This window comes from Lepisma saccharinum, chromosome 23 (genome assembly GCF_977018435.1).
Source record: "Lepisma saccharinum chromosome 23, izLepSacc3.1, whole genome shotgun sequence".
NCBI classification, from domain to species: Eukaryota; Metazoa; Arthropoda; class Insecta; order Zygentoma; family Lepismatidae; genus Lepisma; species Lepisma saccharinum.
In genome coordinates, this window is record NC_139251.1 from 49,855,016 (window position 1) to 49,878,735 (window position 23,720).

General features: G+C 36.8%; 1 protein-coding gene across 2 annotated transcripts in view; it reads right to left on the reverse strand.

The window, feature by feature from the left end:
- LOC146005324 (uncharacterized) overlaps positions 1-23,450 on the reverse strand; it is a 206,400-nt gene extending 182,950 nt beyond the window's left edge. For both annotated transcript variants that reach the window (XM_083144488.1, XM_083144487.1), the window contains exon 1: positions 23,180-23,450. In XM_083144488.1, the coding sequence (XP_083000614.1) occupies positions 23,180-23,212 (33 nt within the window). In that variant the 5' untranslated portion in view covers positions 23,213-23,450. The remainder of the gene's footprint in view (positions 1-23,179) is intronic.
- Positions 23,451-23,720: the final 270 nt, after the last annotated feature.

Genomic DNA, 23,720 nt, shown 5'->3' on the forward strand with positions numbered 1-23,720 from the left:
CCTCCAGGTTGCAACACTGCGAACGAACGTCGCCGCAGACAATGGAGTGGGGAAATGTGATGTGAGGTGCGCAAACAATGGATTGCAGCGTCTTGTTTTTAAACTTGTCAAGTTATAACCACTGTCTAAAATAAGGACACACTATTCTAATAGATGTATATACACATAGTTCCTGCTGTCAAGGGCTGAACAATCAATCGTTTATTTTCTCTCTCTCGGGTGTGATAACTGAAACCCATTTCCGCTCGCATATTGGCCTTGAACATTCTTGCACGTGCAACTGCCCCACCGAAACCCCTGCATGTTTGTGGAGAGTGAACCCTATTTGCATATCATATGACGTGGAAGTGACGCCTGATATCTATTGCATTCACTCGCTGAATCAACTTCCTTTGTCTTTCTACCAGGCTCCTAGCCATGATCGACACAGAATGATTCGTGCCACAGTCTACACATTAAAAATTATACTTTTATCGTTTGTTTGAGAATATTAAAATAGGTGTTTAATCTAGCTTGTAAGTCTAAAAACAGCACTGCACTGGTATTTTCTTTCTTTTTTAAAAATTCAGGACAATCAGGACAAAATTCTCAAATTAACTTGTATTTGACTTGAACTTAGTATTAAAATAAGTGATAGCCATCCTGGAATTCGAAATACAAATTTCATTTGAAATCCGAATTCCCTCCGAAATCAGGGTTCCCCAAATCCAAATTACCTCCAAAAACCGGATTCCTGATTTGGCCATCACTAATTTTTCCCTAGGTAGGCTTTTTCTCCATATCACAGTGTTCCATCAACCCACCATGTTATAAAATTTTGTGACGGTAATTTTCATGAGGGATTTCGAAAGTAAAACTACGTACCCTAAGTCAATACAATTTTCATGCCAATGTTTCATGTCAAGGTAGAAGGCGGATTAAATGCATACAATGTTACATGAATTTATGGCTGAAAATTTAAGGATTTGTATTGTAGAAAATCAATATTTTACCACCATTAAAACAGAGCCATCTGTTGGGGAAATAATGGAACGAACACATTTGGTTGTGAAATTGTGAAAAATCCTGACGCGATTGTGAAAAAAATGCATGCCGTTTGCGTGATCAGTATTCAAAATACTTCCAGAATTACCTGTTGGTTTGTAAACAAATGAAAAAAAAAATACTGTATAAATTTATTTTGTTGCGTTTTGTAATGAATGCAATGTAATGGCGAATATGAGAATTTTCATTATGAAATTGTGAAAAATTCTGACGTGATGGATAAGGATGGATTTCATTTTTTGATTCAGCATGTTGAAATTATTCAGAGACAACAGTCACCTAAGAGACATCGAAACCCATATAGACCAGTGTTGTTTAGCCCTGATAGCATTTTACATCCTACTGCCACACACCTTTTCGCTCTTTTCCTATATTACACACGATGTTAACTCCGTTTAGCTACATGTTGTGAAGCTCTAATCCTTGCTTTCCATAAAGTTAGGCGGAAATAAATATCCCTAGATTATACCTGGTAACCTGTGGAGGCATGGTTAAGATCCCACATAACCTGCAGGTCCAGTCCCGATTAGCCTATCTGTGTATAAAGCGAACTTCAAAGCAAAACTCATAATAATATACATAAAATATTAATCAGGAACTTTACTTTTCGTCAACTGGTTCTAACATTCTTTTTGTTACTCAATACATTTTAATTCTTTATCTTTTTGACATTAATTTCCTTGCCAGGGCAGTTGTTTTTATATACATTTTGGCGATGGTAACTACACGTAAGCTACTGAATTGAATTGTTGTTTTAAGTCCACTTTATGCACAATAAGGCTAATTGGGACTAGACCTACAGTTTAAAGTAGGATCCGAACTACTATGTGCCTCCACCGGGTATCGAACCCGTACACGTAAGCTAGATAATGAATACGTGCTGATATATCTCTATTCTTATACGGTCTTTTTAAAGATTCATTTAATAATAGCAATACAGTATTAATTAATTTACATATTTTATTTAATTTAATGCAATTATAAATATTAAACATTTCTATTATAATAATAATAATTATTATTATTATTATTATTTCTGAACACAACCGTCCGAAGTATATATTCCTGGTGCCTCTCTGATCCCTATAAAATATTCTAGGCTCTAGAATCTAGTCACCAAATTGATCATCGGGAAACTCAAGATTCGCCACCCAAATTGCTTCCCCACATGTGGGAAGGACAATGTGCGAATGTAGTTTCTGCCTTATCGTCCACGACACATCACTGCTTTCAAGTTATCTGTCCCGAAGTGACGTCACGTGAATTATTTCCCTGTGCCAAGAGACACATATATTTATCTATTTTTCGGAGGCAATCCGGATTCCCTCCGAAACCCGGATTGCCTCCGAAATCAGGATTCTCCGTTTTCAATATCCAGATTTGGCCATCTGGTGTGCATCGTACCCTCGAGTCCATAAGAAGTGTTATCATCACTAGGAAGCGAATTTTTACGTAGTAGTGTCAACCATATGGCACTGCGAATTCTTATTTCACATAAAAATGAATTTTCCCTTTGGCACATAAGACATATTACTAAGGAAAGAATATAATGTACATATTTTTAACATTCCAAACAAAAAAAAAGTTTCCGAATTCTTTGCGTAAATGCATATTTTGGAGTTGATACATAAAATAAACGAAATACAGGGTAAAGTAGTTATATCCTATTCGGGACTGCACAACACTGACACAGCGAGTACAGTTGCGCTCCTTTACTGATCTACAGTGTAAAGTGAGATCTCTAACCACTATGTGCCTCCAGCGGGTATTGAGGCTGCGACCCCTTCATTATAAGGTCGAGAACACGTAGGTGAAATTGATGATGTGAGCGTGCATGACACACCTCACTTCAAATATGCACGTCTACGTGTGATGTAGAAGGGTCGTTTTCGCGATACAAGGCATTCATTGTTCATGGATATTCTACGTGCATTTCCAATCGACAATTTGGAAATGTCGTTTGCTGTTGATTGTAATCAACAGAATTCAACAAGCAACTAACGTTCTACTGTCACTTCTGAGTATCTAGTTATTTGTTTGACTGATTTTGAAAGAAAATTTTTTTTTTTACTTTAAGCCACTTATTTTCCGCTCTTTTTAGAACATAAAAATAAATATATTTAAGTTTTTTAGCACCTCAATATTCGCTCCGTAGCAATCAACCCCTCTCAATTACTCATACCCGTTTTTACCCACTTAATCATGCTAAATGTATTCACAATTCGTTATGCCCACCTTTCACTGACAATACGCAGACTTGTATTTCGCCAAAAAATTTAAAATATTATTTATTACAAATTTTCAATACCGTGGTGATTTCTTCTGTCCATCACGAGAAAATCGACGTGAATCTCTTCCGTGACAGCATTCGATAACTTGAAAAAGTCTCTCAAAACATGGAAATATAGCTGGAGATCACAGTCGCAAAATACGCACGTACGCACAACAAATTCAAGGACATGAGACTACACATGCATAGAAAATAGCAATGGTTCTTCTCTTTACGCAGCTACGAGAGTCGCGTATGGACAGTTTACGTTTTTCGAATGAGCTATATTTACAGGTTGTCTAAGCGTGTCACCACTATTCCTATTTCTTTTTCTTGATGAAACTAATTTTGTCGCTCCAGCCGCAAAGCTACATGCTTGTGCACGCTTGTGCAAATAACCTCAATGCTTCGATCAATATTTCTAGATAATGTGGAAAAATTTCGTGAAGGGCCATTGCCCAGTGAGACCATGTTTGGTTACGCCTGTGGTTCCGGACACGGGAAAATGCAAGTGGTGAAAATAACTTCAAGCGCTAATTCAAGGGGTTTGGAGGCGACCACTTTCTCCTGAGAATCTTCAATTTATGATAAATAATTTGTGCAATTACAATAGCCAGTGGCACAACAACCCTTGAGGTTCGTTGCCTACCTACCGGCTGCCGACCTCACTCCGAAATGCCTCAACATAGGTGGGCTATTATCCAACAAGTAACAGGGTGACGTGTGGTCAGCACAACGAACCTGTCGAATAATAATAATAATTATTATTATTATTATTATTTCTGAACACAACCGTCCGAAGTATATATTCCTGGTGCCTCTCTGATCCCTATAAAAATATTCTATAGCCTGACACGTTAAGTCCCGATATGCGCAGATCGCTGCGGAGCACTTCCTATTACGTCATCCTCCCACCACTCTTCTACTCACTGGTCTGGCGTTGAGAGTACCAGTGGTGCCAACTCAGCAAAATTAAGCTAAAACAAATATGACGATTTTCATGGTACAGTGGCTCTCAGCGACAGACAAACCTGCAAACGAAACTGAAATTGATGCGGAGAATAGAGTGAAAGCATTGTGAACAATGAACAAAAGGCAATTGTACTTAAAAATTCAAAGTGTACCTTATGTGAAACAGTATGCGATTGACACGAAATTTAGTAACGCGGGCCACACCATAATACGACTTCCGCCTTACCACGCAGACTTAAATCCCATTGAACTTGTGGGGGGGGGGAAATCAAGGGTAAGGCAAGGGAATTCATTTCGGATTCACTGGATGCAAAGAAAGAATTGCTGGGAAAATTATTTAGTGAATTTCTGTACAGAAATGGATTAAATGCTGTGAACACGTGAAAAAAATTGAAGATTCTTACTTTGAAAGAGATGGACTTAAGGACTAGCGTGTAGATGAACTGATAATTAGACTTGGTGAAGCCGGTTCAGACACGGACACAGATTCATCGGTAGACACAGACTCGGATGAGTGGGAGAGTGAAACTGAAGAAGGAGAACTGGAAAACATTTAGAAGGTGAGCTCAGTTCTATCGTTTATATATTTTTCATTTTTCTATCATTTTATTTCTTACATTTCTTATGCTGGTAAGAAATATCCCTTACTTAATTCATTTAAGGTTTAAAGGGAAAATACCAAAATGTATTTAGAATTTAGCGTAATCAATAGGTAGCGTAGGTGAGGGGATACTAATTCATGCCTTTCACATTCAAATTTCGTTGAAAATTCTCAGACGATTCCTCTCCCTCCAGGTTTGCAACACTGCGAACTAACGTCGCCGCAGACAATGGGGTGGGGAAATGTGATGCGAGGTGCGCAAACAATGTATTGCAGCGTCTTGTTTTTAAACTTGTCAAGTTATAGGCTCTAGAATCTAGTCACCAAATTGGTCATCGGGAAACTCAAGATTCGCCACCCAAATTGCTTCCCCACATGTGGGAAGGACAATGTGCAAATGTAGTTTCTGCCTTATCGTCCACGACACATCACTGCTTTCAAGTTATCTGTCCCGAAGTGACGTCACGTGAATTATTTCCCTGTGCCAAGAGACACATATATTTATCTATTTTTCGGACGCAATCGGATTCCCTCCGAAACCCGGATTGCCTCCGAAATCAGGATTCTCCGTTTTCAATATCCAGATTTGGCCATCTGGTGTGCATCGCACCATCGAGTCCATAAGAAGTGTTATCATCACTAGGAAGCGAATTTTTAGGTAGTAGTGCCAACCATATGGCACTGCGAATTCTTATATCACATAAAAATGAATTTTCCCTTTGGCACATAAGACATATTACTAAGGAAAGAATATAATGTACATATTTTTAACAATCCAAACAAAAAAAAAGTTTCCGAATTCTTTGCGTAAATGCATATTTTGGAGTTAATACATAAAATACACGATATACACGGTAAAGTAGTTATATCCTATTCGGAACTGCACAACACTGACACAGCGAGTACAGTTGCGCTGCCTTACTGGTCTACAGTGTAAAGTGAGATCTTTAACCACTATGTGCCTCCAGCGGGTATTGAGGCTGGGACCCCTTCATTATAAGGTCGAGAACACGTAGGTGAAATTAATGATGTGAGTGTGCATGACATACCTCACTTCAAATATGCGCGTCTATGTGTCATGTAGAAAGGTCGTTTTCCCGATACAAGGCAATGTTCATGGATATTCGACGTTCATTTCCAATGGACAATTTAGAAATGTCGTTTGCTGTTGATTGTAATCAACAGAATTCAACAAGCAACTAACGTTCTACTGTCACTTGTGAGTATCTAGTTATCTGTTTGACTGATTTTGAAAGAAAATATTTTTTTACATTAAGCAACTTATTTCCGCTGTTTTTTAGAACGTGAAAATAAATATATTCAAGTTCCTTAGCACATCAATATTTGCTCCGTAGTAATCAACCCCTCTCAATTACTCACACCCGTTTTTACCCACTAAATCATGCTAAATGTATTCACAACTCGTTATACCCACCTATCACTGACAATACGCAGACTTGTATTTCGCCAAAAAAAATTAAATATTATTTATTACAAATTTTCAATACCTTGGTGATTTCTTCCGTCCATCACGAGAAAATCGACGTGAATCTCTTTCGTGACCTGTAGATAATTCAGCATTCGATAACTTGAAAAAGTCTCTCAAAACATGGAAATATATCTGGAGATCACAGTCGCAAAATACGCACGTACGCACAACAAATTCAAGGACATGAGACTACACATGCATAGAAAATAGCAATGGTTCTTGTCTTTACGCACCTACGAAAGTCGCGTATGAACAGTTTACGTTTTTCGAATGAGCTATATTTACAGGTTGTTTAAGCCTGTCACCACTATTCCTATTTCTTTTTCTTGATGAAACTAATTTTGTCGCTCCGCCGGAAAGCTACATGCTTGTGCACGCTTATGCAAATAACCTCAATGCTTCGATCAATATTTCTAGATAATGTGGAAAAATTTCGTGAAGGGCTATTGCAAAGTGAGACCATGTTTGGTTACGCCTGTGGTTCCGGACACGGGAAAATGCAAGTGGTGAAAATAACTTCAAGCGCTAATTCAAGGGGTTTGGAGGCGACCACTTTCTCCTGAGAATCTTCAATTTATGATAAATAATTTGTGCAATTACAATAGCCAGTGGCACAACAACCCTTGAGGTTCGTTGCCTACCTACCGGCTGCCGACCTCACTCCGAAATGCCTCAACATAGGTGGGCTATTATCCAACAAGTAACAGGGTGACGTGTGGTCAGCACAACGAACCTGTCGAATAATAATAATAATTATTATTATTATTATTATTTCTGAACACAACCGTCCGAAGTATATATTCCTGGTGCCTCTCTGATCCCTATAAAAATATTCTATAGCCTGACACGTTAAGTCCCGATATGCGCAGATCGCTGCGGAGCACTTCCTATTACGTCATCCTCCCACCACTCTTCTACTCACTGGTCTGGCGTTGAGAGTACCAGTGGTGCCAACTCAGCAAAATTAAGCTAAAACAAATATGACGATTTTCATGGTACAGTGGCTCTCAGCGACAGACAAACCTGCAAACGAAACTGAAATTGATGCGGAGAATAGAGTGAAAGCATTGTGAACAATGAACAAAAGGCAATTGTACTTAAAAATTCAAAGTGTACCTTATGTGAAACAGTATGCGATTGACACGAAATTTAGTAACGCGGGCCACACCATAATACGACTTCCGCCTTACCACGCAGACTTAAATCCCATTGAACTTGTGGGGGGGGGGAAATCAAGGGTAAGGCAAGGGAATTCATTTCGGATTCACTGGATGCAAAGAAAGAATTGCTGGGAAAATTATTTAGTGAATTTCTGTACAGAAATGGATTAAATGCTGTGAACACGTGAAAAAAATTGAAGATTCTTACTTTGAAAGAGATGGACTTAAGGACTAGCGTGTAGATGAACTGATAATTAGACTTGGTGAAGCCGGTTCAGACACGGACACAGATTCATCGGTAGACACAGACTCGGATGAGTGGGAGAGTGAAACTGAAGAAGGAGAACTGGAAAACATTTAGAAGGTGAGCTCAGTTCTATCGTTTATATATTTTTCATTTTTCTATCATTTTATTTCTTACATTTCTTATGCTGGTAAGAAATATCCCTTACTTAATTCATTTAAGGTTTAAAGGGAAAATACCAAAATGTATTTAGAATTTAGCGTAATCAATAGGTAGCGTAGGTGAGGGGATACTAATTCATGCCTTTCACATTCAAATTTCGTTGAAAATTCTCAGACGATTCCTCTCCCTCCAGGTTTGCAACACTGCGAACTAACGTCGCCGCAGACAATGGGGTGGGGAAATGTGATGCGAGGTGCGCAAACAATGTATTGCAGCGTCTTGTTTTTAAACTTGTCAAGTTATAGGCTCTAGAATCTAGTCACCAAATTGGTCATCGGGAAACTCAAGATTCGCCACCCAAATTGCTTCCCCACATGTGGGAAGGACAATGTGCAAATGTAGTTTCTGCCTTATCGTCCACGACACATCACTGCTTTCAAGTTATCTGTCCCGAAGTGACGTCACGTGAATTATTTCCCTGTGCCAAGAGACACATATATTTATCTATTTTTCGGACGCAATCGGATTCCCTCCGAAACCCGGATTGCCTCCGAAATCAGGATTCTCCGTTTTCAATATCCAGATTTGGCCATCTGGTGTGCATCGCACCATCGAGTCCATAAGAAGTGTTATCATCACTAGGAAGCGAATTTTTAGGTAGTAGTGCCAACCATATGGCACTGCGAATTCTTATATCACATAAAAATGAATTTTCCCTTTGGCACATAAGACATATTACTAAGGAAAGAATATAATGTACATATTTTTAACAATCCAAACAAAAAAAAAGTTTCCGAATTCTTTGCGTAAATGCATATTTTGGAGTTAATACATAAAATACACGATATACACGGTAAAGTAGTTATATCCTATTCGGAACTGCACAACACTGACACAGCGAGTACAGTTGCGCTGCCTTACTGGTCTACAGTGTAAAGTGAGATCTTTAACCACTATGTGCCTCCAGCGGGTATTGAGGCTGGGACCCCTTCATTATAAGGTCGAGAACACGTAGGTGAAATTAATGATGTGAGTGTGCATGACATACCTCACTTCAAATATGCGCGTCTATGTGTCATGTAGAAAGGTCGTTTTCCCGATACAAGGCAATGTTCATGGATATTCGACGTTCATTTCCAATGGACAATTTAGAAATGTCGTTTGCTGTTGATTGTAATCAACAGAATTCAACAAGCAACTAACGTTCTACTGTCACTTGTGAGTATCTAGTTATCTGTTTGACTGATTTTGAAAGAAAATATTTTTTTACATTAAGCAACTTATTTCCGCTGTTTTTTAGAACGTGAAAATAAATATATTCAAGTTCCTTAGCACATCAATATTTGCTCCGTAGTAATCAACCCCTCTCAATTACTCACACCCGTTTTTACCCACTAAATCATGCTAAATGTATTCACAACTCGTTATACCCACCTATCACTGACAATACGCAGACTTGTATTTCGCCAAAAAAAATTAAATATTATTTATTACAAATTTTCAATACCTTGGTGATTTCTTCCGTCCATCACGAGAAAATCGACGTGAATCTCTTTCGTGACCTGTAGATAATTCAGCATTCGATAACTTGAAAAAGTCTCTCAAAACATGGAAATATATCTGGAGATCACAGTCGCAAAATACGCACGTACGCACAACAAATTCAAGGACATGAGACTACACATGCATAGAAAATAGCAATGGTTCTTGTCTTTACGCACCTACGAAAGTCGCGTATGAACAGTTTACGTTTTTCGAATGAGCTATATTTACAGGTTGTTTAAGCCTGTCACCACTATTCCTATTTCTTTTTCTTGATGAAACTAATTTTGTCGCTCCGCCGGAAAGCTACATGCTTGTGCACGCTTATGCAAATAACCTCAATGCTTCGATCAATATTTCTAGATAATGTGGAAAAATTTCGTGAAGGGCTATTGCAAAGTGAGACCATGTTTGGTTACGCCTGTGGTTCCGGACACGGGAAAATGCAAGTGGTGAAAATAACTTCAAGCGCTAATTCAAGGGGTTTGGAGGCGACCACTTTCTCCTGAGAATCTTGAATTTATGATAAATAATTTGCGCAATTACAATAGCCAGTGGCACAACAACCCTTGGGGTTCGTTGCCTACCTACCGGCTGCCGGCCTCACTCCCAAATGCCTCAGCATAGGTGGGCTATTATCCAACAAGTAACAGGGTGACGTGTGGTCAGCACAACGAACCCCCAGTCGTTGTTGTAGGTTTTCATGGCCAGGTTACGTACTTGTTGTAGCTCCCCAATTTCACCATGATGTTGAGTGGCCACCGGTCCCTTGCACTGGGCGAAATCTCAAGAGAAAAGTTGTTACGCTTTTCCCCAGGAGACTCGAGCCAACACGCGTCCCGCAGCCCAAGGCCAAAGCCTGACGCCTAGTGGGATAGAATTTGCACAGTTGAGATGAAATATAGCAAAGATTGTGACATTTTAGAAACATGCTGTCAGGCTGTATGTGCATGGGTTCAAGCGACGGTTGTTGGAAAGATGGATAGGGGGAGGATCAGGCATTAAGCCAGGGATAGGGATTATTGAGGACAGGAGAAATACATATTTTTCTTAGCTTTGGAAGAGAGTGCCGTAAAGGTATCCCCCAGCTCCGAGAGACTGTGGCCATATTATATCACACGCTTCTAATTGTTATCGAATTGGAACAAAAAACAAAAGCCATTTTGTAAGCATATACATTTGTAATCGACAACAGAACTGTTCAGTATAATGGATAAACAGTATTATGTAGCCAGGGGTGCCCATCTCCCCCCAAGGCCAATGGCGCAACCTCCCCCCAAAAGCCAATGACGCATCCTCCCTAAAAGCCAATGGAGAACCCCCTCCCCCCCAGTTCATCATGTCATAATCCCCATAAAATCTTTAATTAGGAGGACAGTGCTTTCGGATTTTTTTTTATTTAGTTTTAATGATAATTTCACTTGATACTCCCCGGCCTGAGTTATTCCCTTTCTCTATCTAACATGTCACTATTACATCAAATACTGTGTAGTGCAAAGTGGAGACTCGATGATCTGTCTTGCGTCTAGTATGAGCAAGGTTTACCATTAATCAGGGGATAAGAGATTAATTGCCACATCAAACTACATGGTATGGTTTTAAAGAGAGTTCTTAACATAATTAACGTCATAAAATGCATTATGATTTTTAACCTGCTTACATTTATATGAACTAACAATATGCGAGTTCTTTCAAGAGAAAATAATGCTGCATATTTGGAAATACAATAGGTAATTATAATTATACGAATTTTAGTAAAGACATGTATTGAAAGACTTTTAACTATTTATTTCTTGTGCTCATTCAGTAAAACATGTACATGAACAAATTTACAGTTGTTTTCCTAGTAAGAACTAAAAACGTAATATTTTGTAAAGGGTTTTCCAATAAGAATGATATGATTTTGGAATGAACTGGCAACTATGCTTCAAATGTTATAACTGTCACTAGTTGTCATTTGTGTTTAGTATACTGTGACAATTCATCATGGCTAAATACACGCTTCAAGAACGTTTGGTTATTATCCAAAGATTTTGTGAAAATAGACGTTCTATTGAAACTTGAAAAGTATCATAATTTTGGGAAAAACATTGTCTTCTCAGATGAAGCTCATGTCTGGTTAAGTGGATATCTTAACAAATAAATTGTCGTTTTTGGTGTGAAAACAATCCCCAAGAGATTCACGAAAAGCTCTTGCATCCGCAAAAGGTCACTGCATGGTGTGGTTTATGGCATGGAGGCATCATCGAACCATCTTCTCTTTTTTTTTTTTTCAAACGATATAGGAGATGCAGTTACAGTGACTGGTGAGCGGTACCGATTGATGTTAACAGATTTTTTTGTGGCCAAATTTAGATGAAATTGATTTAGAGGGCATGTGGTTCCAACAAGACGGTGCCACATGTCACATAGTTAATGCCACTATCAACGTATTGCAAGAAGAGTTTGGGGAAATGATGATTTCAAGAAATGCAAATGTTAGTTGGCCTCCAAGATGTTGTGATTTAACTCCTTTAGATTGCTTTTTGTGGGGTTATTTGAAATCTATAGTCTATGCAAACAGACCACGAACCCTTGATGCATTAAGATTGAACATCGAACGCTGCATTAGTGACATTAGGCCCGAGTTATTGCACAAAGTGCTAATCTCTCTCGTAAGGTACTAAAAATGTTATTTACCACGGCTATAGAAATATCTTAATCTCAGGGAAAAAATTCTTTATTCGAGAATTCCAAATAAGAAAGCGTTTTATAGCCAAGAGGATATAGTTAAATGCGGATCTATATTATGAAAACTGTACACAATACAGAGAAAAATATATAGCGAAGGTTGTGTGTACAATGAAATATATATATATATATATATATATATATATATATATATATATATATATATGTTGATTCAAAAATTACATCGGTTATATTCTTCTTATATATATGTGCCTGTATCATTGAAAGGAAATCTTCTTCTTCACCTTCTTCAAATAGAAATGGATTATCCTTCCAATAAGAATGGTTTCTTCTTCTTTTCTTCCTTCTATTTTGGGAAAAGGCTTATTCTTCCTTCCTCTCTTTGATTTGGGAAAAGTATTCTACTTCTTTTATATCGTTGATTAGTGAAAAGGCTTCTTCTTCTTTACCTCCTTCTATTTTGGAAAAGGCTTCATCATCCTTTCTATCTTTCATTTGGGAAAAGGATCCTTCTTCTTTTCTATCGTTGATTAGTGAAAAGGTTTCTTCTTTTTTCTTCCTTCTATTTTGGGAAAAGACTTCTTCTTCCTTTCTATCGTTGATTAGTGAAAAAGCCTCTTCTTCTTTCTTTCTTCAAATTTATTTTCTTTCCCTTAAAAGCGTATTTTATTTATTACCTATATGTGCTCGCTTTTCCCGCTTCTTTGGCATTATACAACAACACAAGCTATACTTATAAAAAGATTTGGGGCGTCTAAACTGACAGAAGCGCCACCTCCTATGTAACGACCAAAAAGGGAATAGCCCAGGATCGCTAACAGCAAGCGCTACCTATGACCCAGTGCGTCTAATAAGGAGCGCAACCGTAAGTGCTTCGAGGCGTCTAATTTGACACAGCGACACCGAGGAACGGACAACCACAAAGGCTGACGATTTTCTCATCGTCAGAGCTATTAAATGAAATTTTGATCACTAGGATCAAAAAGGATACATTTCTGAATTCATTTCCTCATTTATTAACTTTCCTAATTGTTTCATATATGAGTATATACTTAATTATCTTAATTGGCTATTTACAACATTTTATTCACTCGTTCTATAATTTTTATAGTTGGCAATGACATAAACACGTTTGAAGAGTAATACCAAAATACTTTTAAAAAAACTAACGAAATACGTTTCGAATCTTGAACAGTGGAAAGTAAATGCAAGTTTACAGGACGAAGTCTAATGTTAAATAATAATAACAAATAATAATTATAGATAACACTTCATTTGAATCCAAATTCTTGGGAGTACTTTTACAAAACTGAAAACAATACTAAAGATAAAATTAAAATCAAAGTTCATTAGGGTAATGCATGCTAAGGTTCCATTCATAAACTTTTATCCTCTCGACTAATATCAGTGAATCTAATAGCTAAATATACGAGAGGGTAATTATGCCTTAGGCTTTGATGAATGCGAAACGTGGTCCCTTACGCTAAACAGAGGAACATAAATCACGAGATTTTTAAAATAAAATCCTAAGAAACAAATTCGGACCTAAAGAGATGAAAGACCAAAAGGATTGAAGAAGGTTGCATAACACTGAAATGCATAATCTACGCCCATCTCCTGATAGTATTAGAGGAATTAAATCAGGAAGACTTCCATATGTCATGCATTTGAGAGAGTATATGAAAGGTTTCAGGATCCTTGTTTGTAAACCTGATGGTAAGAGATCTGTGGGCAGGCCAAGACAAAGATGAAATGGCATCATTAAGCTGTACCAGATAGTAACCAACGCATATATTTTCCAAGGATATCAAGCTCATATGATATCGCTGTATGGGCAAAACATTAGAGAGGTCTAAAAGTCTAGCGTTCGGATCTCACGATGGGGACTCCTGGAGAGAGCACATCAAAGGCAACAACATCGAAACATGGAACGGATAACTTCTACAATGTGGAAAACTGGAAAATGTGAAACTCGAAGTGCGAAGACTCAATATAGATATCTTAGGAATTAGTGAAGTGAGATGGTCAAAACAAGATGATATTTGCAGCAAGGAATTTAGAGTAATCTTCTCAGGAGAGGGTATTGCAAATGCTGCTGTAGGAGTCACAATAAGGAAAGAAAATGGAACGAGTGCGAAAAGCTACATGCAATGTAGTGAAATTGTTATTATAATCAAGCTGAAACCTGAGATAAAAAGTACATTGTACAAATATACACGCTAACTTTCGACCACTATGAAAATGAAGTGGAAAGGGTAAATTAAGACACACAGATAGTTACCAAATACGTGAAAGCAGATGAAAAACTTATCTTACTTGGAGACTGGACAGCAGTTGCAGGAGAAAACAAAAATAATGTGAGAAGGCGGTCTTGGTAAACGAAATGGGAGAGGACGAACCCTAATATAATTATGTTTAAAACACAAGGTAGTCTTTGCAATTACTCTGTTAAATATCATGAGGGAAGAATGTAAATGTGATAATTTCGACAGACATAGAAATATACAAAATTGTTTATATAATAGTAAAGCAGAGATTTAAAATCTAGATAAAGGGTTTTGAACGTATCCAAAGGAGTGATACGTGAACCTAATAATGATGCCCAAGGAAGTTCAAAAATGTAAACAGAAAGAAATAGTGTAGAATCTGTAGAAATTTAAGGAAAATTAGACGTTCTTTGCATTGAAGCAAAATATGAATAAATATATAAATTTGGAAGAGGAAAGAATAGAATTAAAAAACAGAGGCGGAAATTCGGAAGACCAGAAGGGAAAGTAAGAAGCCTTGAGTAAGAAAAAGATTTGAAACGTAATGCAAGAAAGAAGAATATTAAAAAATTCAAAGAATGAAGCATTCTACTGAGAAATAAAAAAACGTATATACAAGATTAAGAGAGGATAGCAGAAGCAGAAGGAAAACTGTGTAGAAACGAAATGTGAAAATGGTGAACAGAAAATGGGACAGTGTAAAGTATATGGAACATATAACATGGTGAGAAACAACATTACTGAGCCAAAGAAGAGGGATACAAAATAGAGAATATGAAAAGACAGTTACTGATAGGAGGGGAAGAGAAAGCAGGCAGATGGAAAATGTACTAGAAGAAACTGCATAAGTGACAAGCCGTTAGATACATAGGAAATAAAGTAGGAACTTCGGAAGATGAGAAAAGAGACATTATGTGAAGGGCATAATTTGAAAAGAGTTGGAATGGAAAGTCTGCAAGAGGGATTGAAATTTTAGCAGAGCTAATAGGGTTATCAGAAGGAAGAACAGATAGGAAACTATATAAAATAATTGGTGATATGTCAGAAACTGAGGATGTTTCTAAGGACATCACTAATAGCATAATAATTCCAAAAAATAATGCAAAAATGTGTCATGATACTAAACGTATCATTCTAACATACCACGATTGACAAAATTGACAAGGTTTGAATATGGCAGAATGGAAAAAAAAAAGTGTCAAAAATATTATCAGAAGAGCAGCTTGGGTTTGAAAGGAAAAATGGATCACGAGTGACAGCGTCAGTTCTGCTACTCTTGATTGAAAGCACAATGAGTAAGGAGAAGAAAAACGTGTAGCCTTCGTAGACCTTGAAGAAGAATTTGACAACATACTGGATTCTGAAAAAGGCAGGCATCATTTGTGAGGAAGGGAAAGAATATTTACAGGCTCTATATAAGCCAAAAAGCCATAATCAATATGGATAAATGAAAAGAAGAACAGGCAATGAAGAAAGATATCAGACAAGAATGTTCTGGGTGACTATTGTTTTTCAACAGTATCCTTTGATTTGCAAATGATAGAGCACTTCTGAGTGAGGACGAATCAGGTCTTGGCACAATAACAACCGAAATAGAAAAGTAGTTCAGGGTGGTTATAAAATTAAAATAGACATGAGGGGAACAAAGATAATTATAAGCAATGGAGACTCTTAGAGCTTAAAAAACAAACATAATGATAGGGCAGAACAGAATTGATGAAGCGGAGGAACTTTAGTATCCTGGGAATACAAAGCCAATGCTGAAGTATCATATCACATTCAAAGAGGGTTATTTTTTTGAAAAGAAACAATTGTCAACATCCAAGAACATATTTGACTATAAGGAAGTTATTCCTAACTCACCACTTTTTGAGGTGGAAGATGAACATTGGCTCAAGCTGAAAGGAAAATAATAGAAGCTTTTTAGATGTGGAGCTCTAGCAGAATGTTGAAGATGAAACAGATAGACAGAAGAACGAACAAAAGAATATATTTTTGAGACATGTACGTTGCACAACAGAAGCCTGTGGAAACCCATCCTACAGACAGGATGAAGGGTGGTAGGCCAAATCTTGAAACTAAATAGAAGAGTGAAAACGGCAATTGAAGGAAAAATAGAAGAAAACATCAACGACGTTGGCAGGTTCAGTATAGAGCATATCAAACAAATTGCTACAGATGTGAATTGTGAAAGCTAGGAAGAATTGGAAACATTAGCAGATGAACAAATGTATAAATCCAACAAAATAGCAAGAACAGAATAGAAACAGATCCTTACAAATTCTTACAAATTAAATTGAATCCACGGGAAACCAGGAGCAAAAGAGGAAATAAGAGATGAAGGAAATATGAAGTGAACAGGGAAATATTTGAAGGGGGAAGTAAAATTTTCGAATTAAAAAAAAACTAGAGTAAACGAAATTCAGACTTCAACACTAAGGAAGAAGAAGGTCAAGATAGGATTGACTTTGGTGCAAGTGAAAAACATGTTGGTAAGGTATTTGATGCTTGCTGGTGTAGATTTGCCACAGAGTTAGTTAAGTATATGCATGCAATACTATACTACAATATTACAACTTCAAAGTGACTGAGGTTCCTCACCAAATTGGTAATGAGAAAACGTCCGAAGCAATTTGTATGTAACATAAGAAATATTTGAAAAGCAGTCATGGATACTCCACATAGGGGAGGGTGATTTATACCTTCCCTATCTTATAATATATTATATTTGTTTCTGCAGGGTAGTATATCTTCGGCAACTTTTGATTTATGACTGAAAAGTACTAAGGGATTTTTAAAATAAACTTAGCGTTTAGTCACCCTGCCAGAAGTGTTCACGATATTCTCAGTGTGGTTTTGTAATCATGACACAACACTGGATGCATGGATCAATGAGAAAATATAAAATGACAACAATAATATGTAAGCTCGCTTCCATCCCATTTCTTTATTTACGACATTTTGGGAACTCCACTGATCACCCACTCCATTTCGTTCTTTGAGTTTCCCCGGATCGAAAAAAAAATTGTATTTCCAACCATTTGCAACTCCTTGATAACTTTTTCGCAAGCACTGGCGTACGCAGAGTCGGAGATGATGGGGCTACAGCGCCCTCCGAAATTTTGAGAGTGTCAACATTTTCAAATAAAAGCAGTGAAGAAATCCGAAAAATCCTGAGTCCTACGTACAAAACCCCGTTAAAATAAACCCCCATTGCTATTTTTGAGAGTAAGAAAGTTCTTAATATACAAAATATTATTATTGTGTATACTGTTTCCATAGAAATCAGCTAGGTACTGGCTACCATCACGATTCCAGCCCCTCCCGAAAAAAAATGTGCGTAGGCTAGTGTTCGCAACTAGCGGTCATTTCTTTGCAATATGCCGCAATTCCGTTATGTTGCTATTTAGAGCTGGTGAATACGAATATATTAAATTTTCTTTATCATTTTTCACATTTAATGCAATATTATTACATCAAATAGAAGAATACTCAATATGCTGACTAAGGCAGATATTTGTTTTATTATAAAACATAAGGAAGAAGGAGTATGGAGAAGACCACAGAGAAGATATGCAAAGTGCTTAGAAAAGCGGGCATTAAAACTTACAGGAAGGGAGGGAGAAGCATCTTAAGAATATCGAAGAATGCAAACAAGAAAAAGGAAAACAGAGAAGAGGAATAGGAAGGGATTATCTACGAAGTGAAATGTAAAGAATGTCAGAGTGTGTAAATAGGAGAAACGAAAAAGAGGCTGAAAGACAGGTTGAAACAACATAGGGATGATGTACGACTTAAGAGAGAGAGAAATGCGATATTTAAACACACGAGAGAAACAGGACATGGCATAGAGTGGGATGAGGCTAAGTAGATATGAAGGGAGAAGAGAATACTAGTGAGAAAATGGAAGGAGTAAAAGGAAATAGAGAAGAAAGGTGAAGAGGACTAATGAACTGGAATGGGGGACTGATGATAAACAAAGAATGAAAGAAGGTGTTAGAAAGAGTGGAAAGGACAAGAGAGAAAGAGGAGAGAAGAAGGAAGAAGAATTAAGGAAAAAGAGCGTTAGGATAAAGAGTCCAACCACATTCTAGATGGAAGTAAATATGTTTAGCCTTTTAGGTGAACGTACAGTTGACAAGAGAAAGCCACCTGCTAGAATGTTTCCAGAACAACTTTCTAATAGTCTGGAGGGGAGTAATGTTTGTGTATATATATCGTCCTGTTCTGTACCTTGTTACATTTGTACTTGGTGCAGAGTCTGAAGACGACCTTGCTAGTAGATTGAAACGTTACGGTTAGTTTATGTTTTATAATAAAATAAATTTCTGCCTTGGTCAGCATATTGAGTTTTTCATATCATGGAAACAAGGCTTAATGGTGTTTCAAGAAGAATACATAAAGAAACTCCTGTGTACTGCTCAGTACTCAAACCTGGAAAATTAGAAGTGAAGATCCTGAGTCGCACACTTAACAAGTTCTGTTTGTTTCAATGCTCGTAGCATTTCTCGTAGCTTTCCTGGTACTTTTGACTAACAGCGACTATGAGGATGAGTGATGATGTGATAAAATTAATGGACAGATATAAAAGCAGCGATGTCCAGAAAGGGATTTAAACCCTTCACCCCTGGCGTGGTAGCGCACTTTGCTGACCACTCCACCACGAAAGTCGTCTGTAGTGCCCTAAACCACAGAGGTTTTTCAACCGGAACATTGTCAGGCAAGGCTCTTTAAATCTAGAACCATTTTTGGAAACATTAACCTAACCCTATTGTTGAAGAGTGGGCTTTAATCACAAAATTAAATTGAGGTATTAAAATGTGAGACACATACGTTTTATGAATTTGTCTCGCGGCCATATTGTTATAGATATCAAAACAACGCACTATAACTAGAATATAACACATAAACATAATATTGTTTTCGATTAAACAAAAACAGCCTCGCGCTTTACTTGCACAACAAATTGCACAAAGCATATTTTCACTGCACATATGTTATTTCTTTAAAATCGTAAGACAATCTTACGGAATTCGTCGTGGCAGTTATGCAGAAATGTGTATGTGTGAATAATATATTATACTTTACAAGTTTTTTTCAATGTGTCTTGCGTAATAGTTGCGCTGTCTAATGTGTTTGTGTTCGTCTTGTGTAGTAATTGTGCTGTCTAATGTGTTTGTGTTTGTCTTGTGTAGTAGTTCCTCCATTCATATTGGGGGTTAGGCGTAGAGCTGACAACTCTGCACTGTAAAAAGACATGTCAAGAAACAAGAATATAAGGCCATGGATGTTCCCAAGGTAAAATATTCCGGAGGTAAAATAGTCCCCAGTTCGGATCTCCGGGTGGGGACTACTTTGGGAGGTCCCTGGACTAAGGATAAGATCTACGTTAGGAATAAGGATATTAAATTAGGCACCTGGAATGTTCTGAGCCTTTACCGGCCTGGGGCATTTCAGTGTACAGTTAATGAGATAGTTAAGTATAAATTAGATGTAGTAGCTGTCCAGGAAGTTAGGTGGCCAGGAGAAGGGAATTGTAAAACTAAAAATTATACTTTTCTCTAGGGTGGTACTGAAAATCATAATTTTGGAACAGGCTTTTTCATAAATAATAGAATTATCTCGGCTCTTAAAACAGTAGAATTTATTAATGATAGGATATCATATGCAGTTTTGCAGGGTAGGTGGTGTAAAATTATTTTAATAAACATACATGCACCAACGGAAGATAAAGATGATAATACTAAAGATGATTCTTATACAGAGTTAGAACAGGTCTTTGATAAATTTTCTCAGTATGATATGAAAATTCTGTTAGATGACTGTAATGCACAGATTGGCAAAGAAGAGACATTTAAACGCACAATTGGTAAAGAAAGTCTTCATGAATTAAGTAATGATAATGGTATAAGATTGATTACTTTTGCAACCTCAAAGAATTTAATTGTGAAAAGTACCACTTTTAAACATAAAGATATCCATAAATATACCTGGTCTTCTCCAGATGGTAAAACTCATAATCAGATAGATCATATTCTCATTGATAAGAGAAGGCATACTAGTATAATTGACGTTCGAACACATAGAGGTGCTGACTGTGCAAGTGACCATTATTTGGTAATTGCTAAACTAAGAGAAAGACTCTCAGTGATAAATTATAAGCAACAAAATCTAAAAGTTCTAAAATTTAATACAGGAAAGTTTACTGATGAAAGAATTAAGAAAGATTACCAAATTAAACTGTCAAATAGATTTGATGTTTTACAGGATTTAAATGATGATGAAAATATAAATGAAACAGACGTAAATAAGAATTGGGAGCACATACGTAATGCAATAGAATCAGCAGCTAAAGAAAGTATAAGATACCATAAACCGAGAAAAAGTAAGCCATGGTTTAATAATGAATGTCATAATTTAATAGAAATAAGAAATCAGGCTAGACTTAGGTGGTTAAATAACTCCGATGATACAAATCTAAACAATTATAATATAATAAAGCGAGAAGTTAACTGCACGTTTAGAAGTAAAAAAAGAGATTACTTGAAAAGCAAAATTAACGAAATTGAAACAAACAGCAAAAATAAAAATATCAGAGATTTATATAAAGATGTAAATGAGTTTAGAAACGGGTGGCAACCTAAAGTAAACTTGATAAAAGATAAAGACGGTGATTTTCTAGCTGACACAAGCGATATTCTAAATAGATGGAAGAACTACTTTAATGACCTTTTAAATGTCCATGTAGGAGATAAATCACAAGTAAATGAAGTCCACACAGCAGAACCTTTAGTTCCAGAACCTAACTTGACTGAAGTTAAAGATGCTATTAAAAGGCTAAAGAATAACAAAGCACCTGGCTTTGATTTAATTCCAGCTGAGTTAATTAAATATGGTGGAAATTCGTTAATATGTCAAATTCATAAATTAATTTGTTTAATATGGAATAAAGAAGAAATCCCTTAACAGTGGAAAGAATCCATAATTGTTCCTGTGTTTAAAAAATGTGATAAAATGAACTGCAATAATTACCGTGGAATTTCTCTACTCTCAACAACATACAAAATATCGTCTAACATTCTTTTAATAAGACTAACCCCATATGCTAATGAAATTATAGGTGATTATCAATGTGGATTTAAACGTAACAAATCAACTACAGATCAAATTTTTCACAACAGACAGACACTTGAAAAAAAGTGGGAATATAATCAAAATGTCCATCAGCTATTCATTGATTTCAAAAAAGCATATGATTCGGTCAAAAGAGATAAATTATATAATATATTAGTAGAGTTTGGAATACCTAAGAAGCTTGTTAGTATGATAAAAATATGCACCTGTGAAACAGAAAGTAAAATTCGTGTGGGTATTAATATGTCTGACAAATTTACAATTCATGATGTGTTAGAACAAGGAGATGTATTATCTCCATTGCTCTTTAATTTTGCCTTAGAATATGCTGTTAGGAAGGTAAAAGAAACTAAAGAAGGACTAAAATTAAATGGTGTAACTCAGTTGTTAGCATATGCAGATGATGTAGACTTACTGGGGGATGATGTGAATACAATTAAGAATAATGCTAAAATATTTTTCAAAACTGCTAAAGAGATAGGTTTGGAAGTTAACAAAGAGAAAACTAAATATATGCTTACAGGCCGAAACCAAGTGTTACGTAATAATCAAAATCTAATTATTGATAACAACTCGTTTGAACAGTTTCCAAATTCAAATACTTAGGAGTAATATTAACAAATGAAAATTATATTCAAGAGGAAATAAAAAGTACGCTTAATTCAGGAAATGCATGTTACTTCTCTCTTCATAAACTTTTGTCTTCTCGTTTAATATCTAAGAAACTAAAAGTTAAAATATACAAAACCGTAATTTTGCCTGTAGTATTATATGGATGTGAAACTTGGTCCCTTACATTGAAAGAACAACATAAATTGAGAGTATTTGAAAATAAGATCCTTAGGAAAATCTTTGGACCTAAAAGGGATGAGGAGACAGGTGAGTGGAGAAGGTTACATAATTTAGAACTACATAATTTGTATTCATGTCCAGATATTATTAGAATAATTAAATCAAGAAAACTTAGGTGGGCAGTCCCTGTGGCACGAATGGGAGAGGAAAGAGGAGTTTACAGGATTCTTGTTGGGAAACCTGATGGTAAGAGACCAGTAGGAAGGCCAAGAAGAAAGATGGAGGGACAACGTTGAGATGGACCTAAAGGAAATCAGTAGGGATGGAAAAGAGTATATAGATCTTGCTCAAGATAGGGAAAGATGGATAGCCTATGTTTTTGCAGCCATGAACCTTCTATTTAAGAAGGCTAGAGAGTTAGTTAGTTAGTTACTTTACAAGTTCTTGTATTTTTTAAGCAAGTTTAATAATACTTTGTTCAGTTATTTTATTACGAAAGATCATGAACCGAAATTCATGTTATAAAACCCTTGGGGTTCATCGAAATTCTGTATATTTAGAACGACTCAAGGTCAAGTTCTTACCATGTTTGGTTTTGTCTATTAGTGAGTGTCAGTCCTTTCAACCTCACCAAAAAGGCTTTAAAAGCACTTACCGATGCATAAAATCGAATCATAATCAGTTGGACACAACAACGCACCATAGAAATTGTTCACTACATATTGAAGTACGCAAAATTGGAAATTTTTAGTGCACAGTTACAACGTACAACATCAATACATTAATTAGTGAATAAAATACGATAAACCTACCTCTGAAGTTTCAGGGCAGTCGAGTTTCCCCATAACCCAACTATGAAGGCACTAAATACTACACGTATTATGAGATCGCCTCAAGACTGACAGTCCACTGCACTTCACGTTGCACCCAGAGTAGCGCCGAAGACAACCCGCGCAAAATCATCCAATAAGATTGCACCAACGTACGAAGTTGCTTTCTTTATTTGTCTTCATGCACACGTTGCGTTCGAAAACATCTCTATCCAAGCATCACGTGGCAACAAAAATATGCTACGAACACCAAATCTAACTCACCTAACCTACTAACGTGCACACTTTTGCAATTACAATTACGCCAAGTCCTACTTCTGTTGACGCGGTTAGGTTAGTAGAGCCAGCAACCGATTTACATGACGTATCAATGTATCGTGCGCGCGCAGGCCACGTTGCACCAGAAATGGGGAGGTTCGGTAACAGGCAACGAGTTAGAATACATACATAGCGAGGGGGAAGGGAACTCCCGAGGCACATTGAAGGTCAGTCCGCCATGATGGAAATGTCCGAAACAATCAAA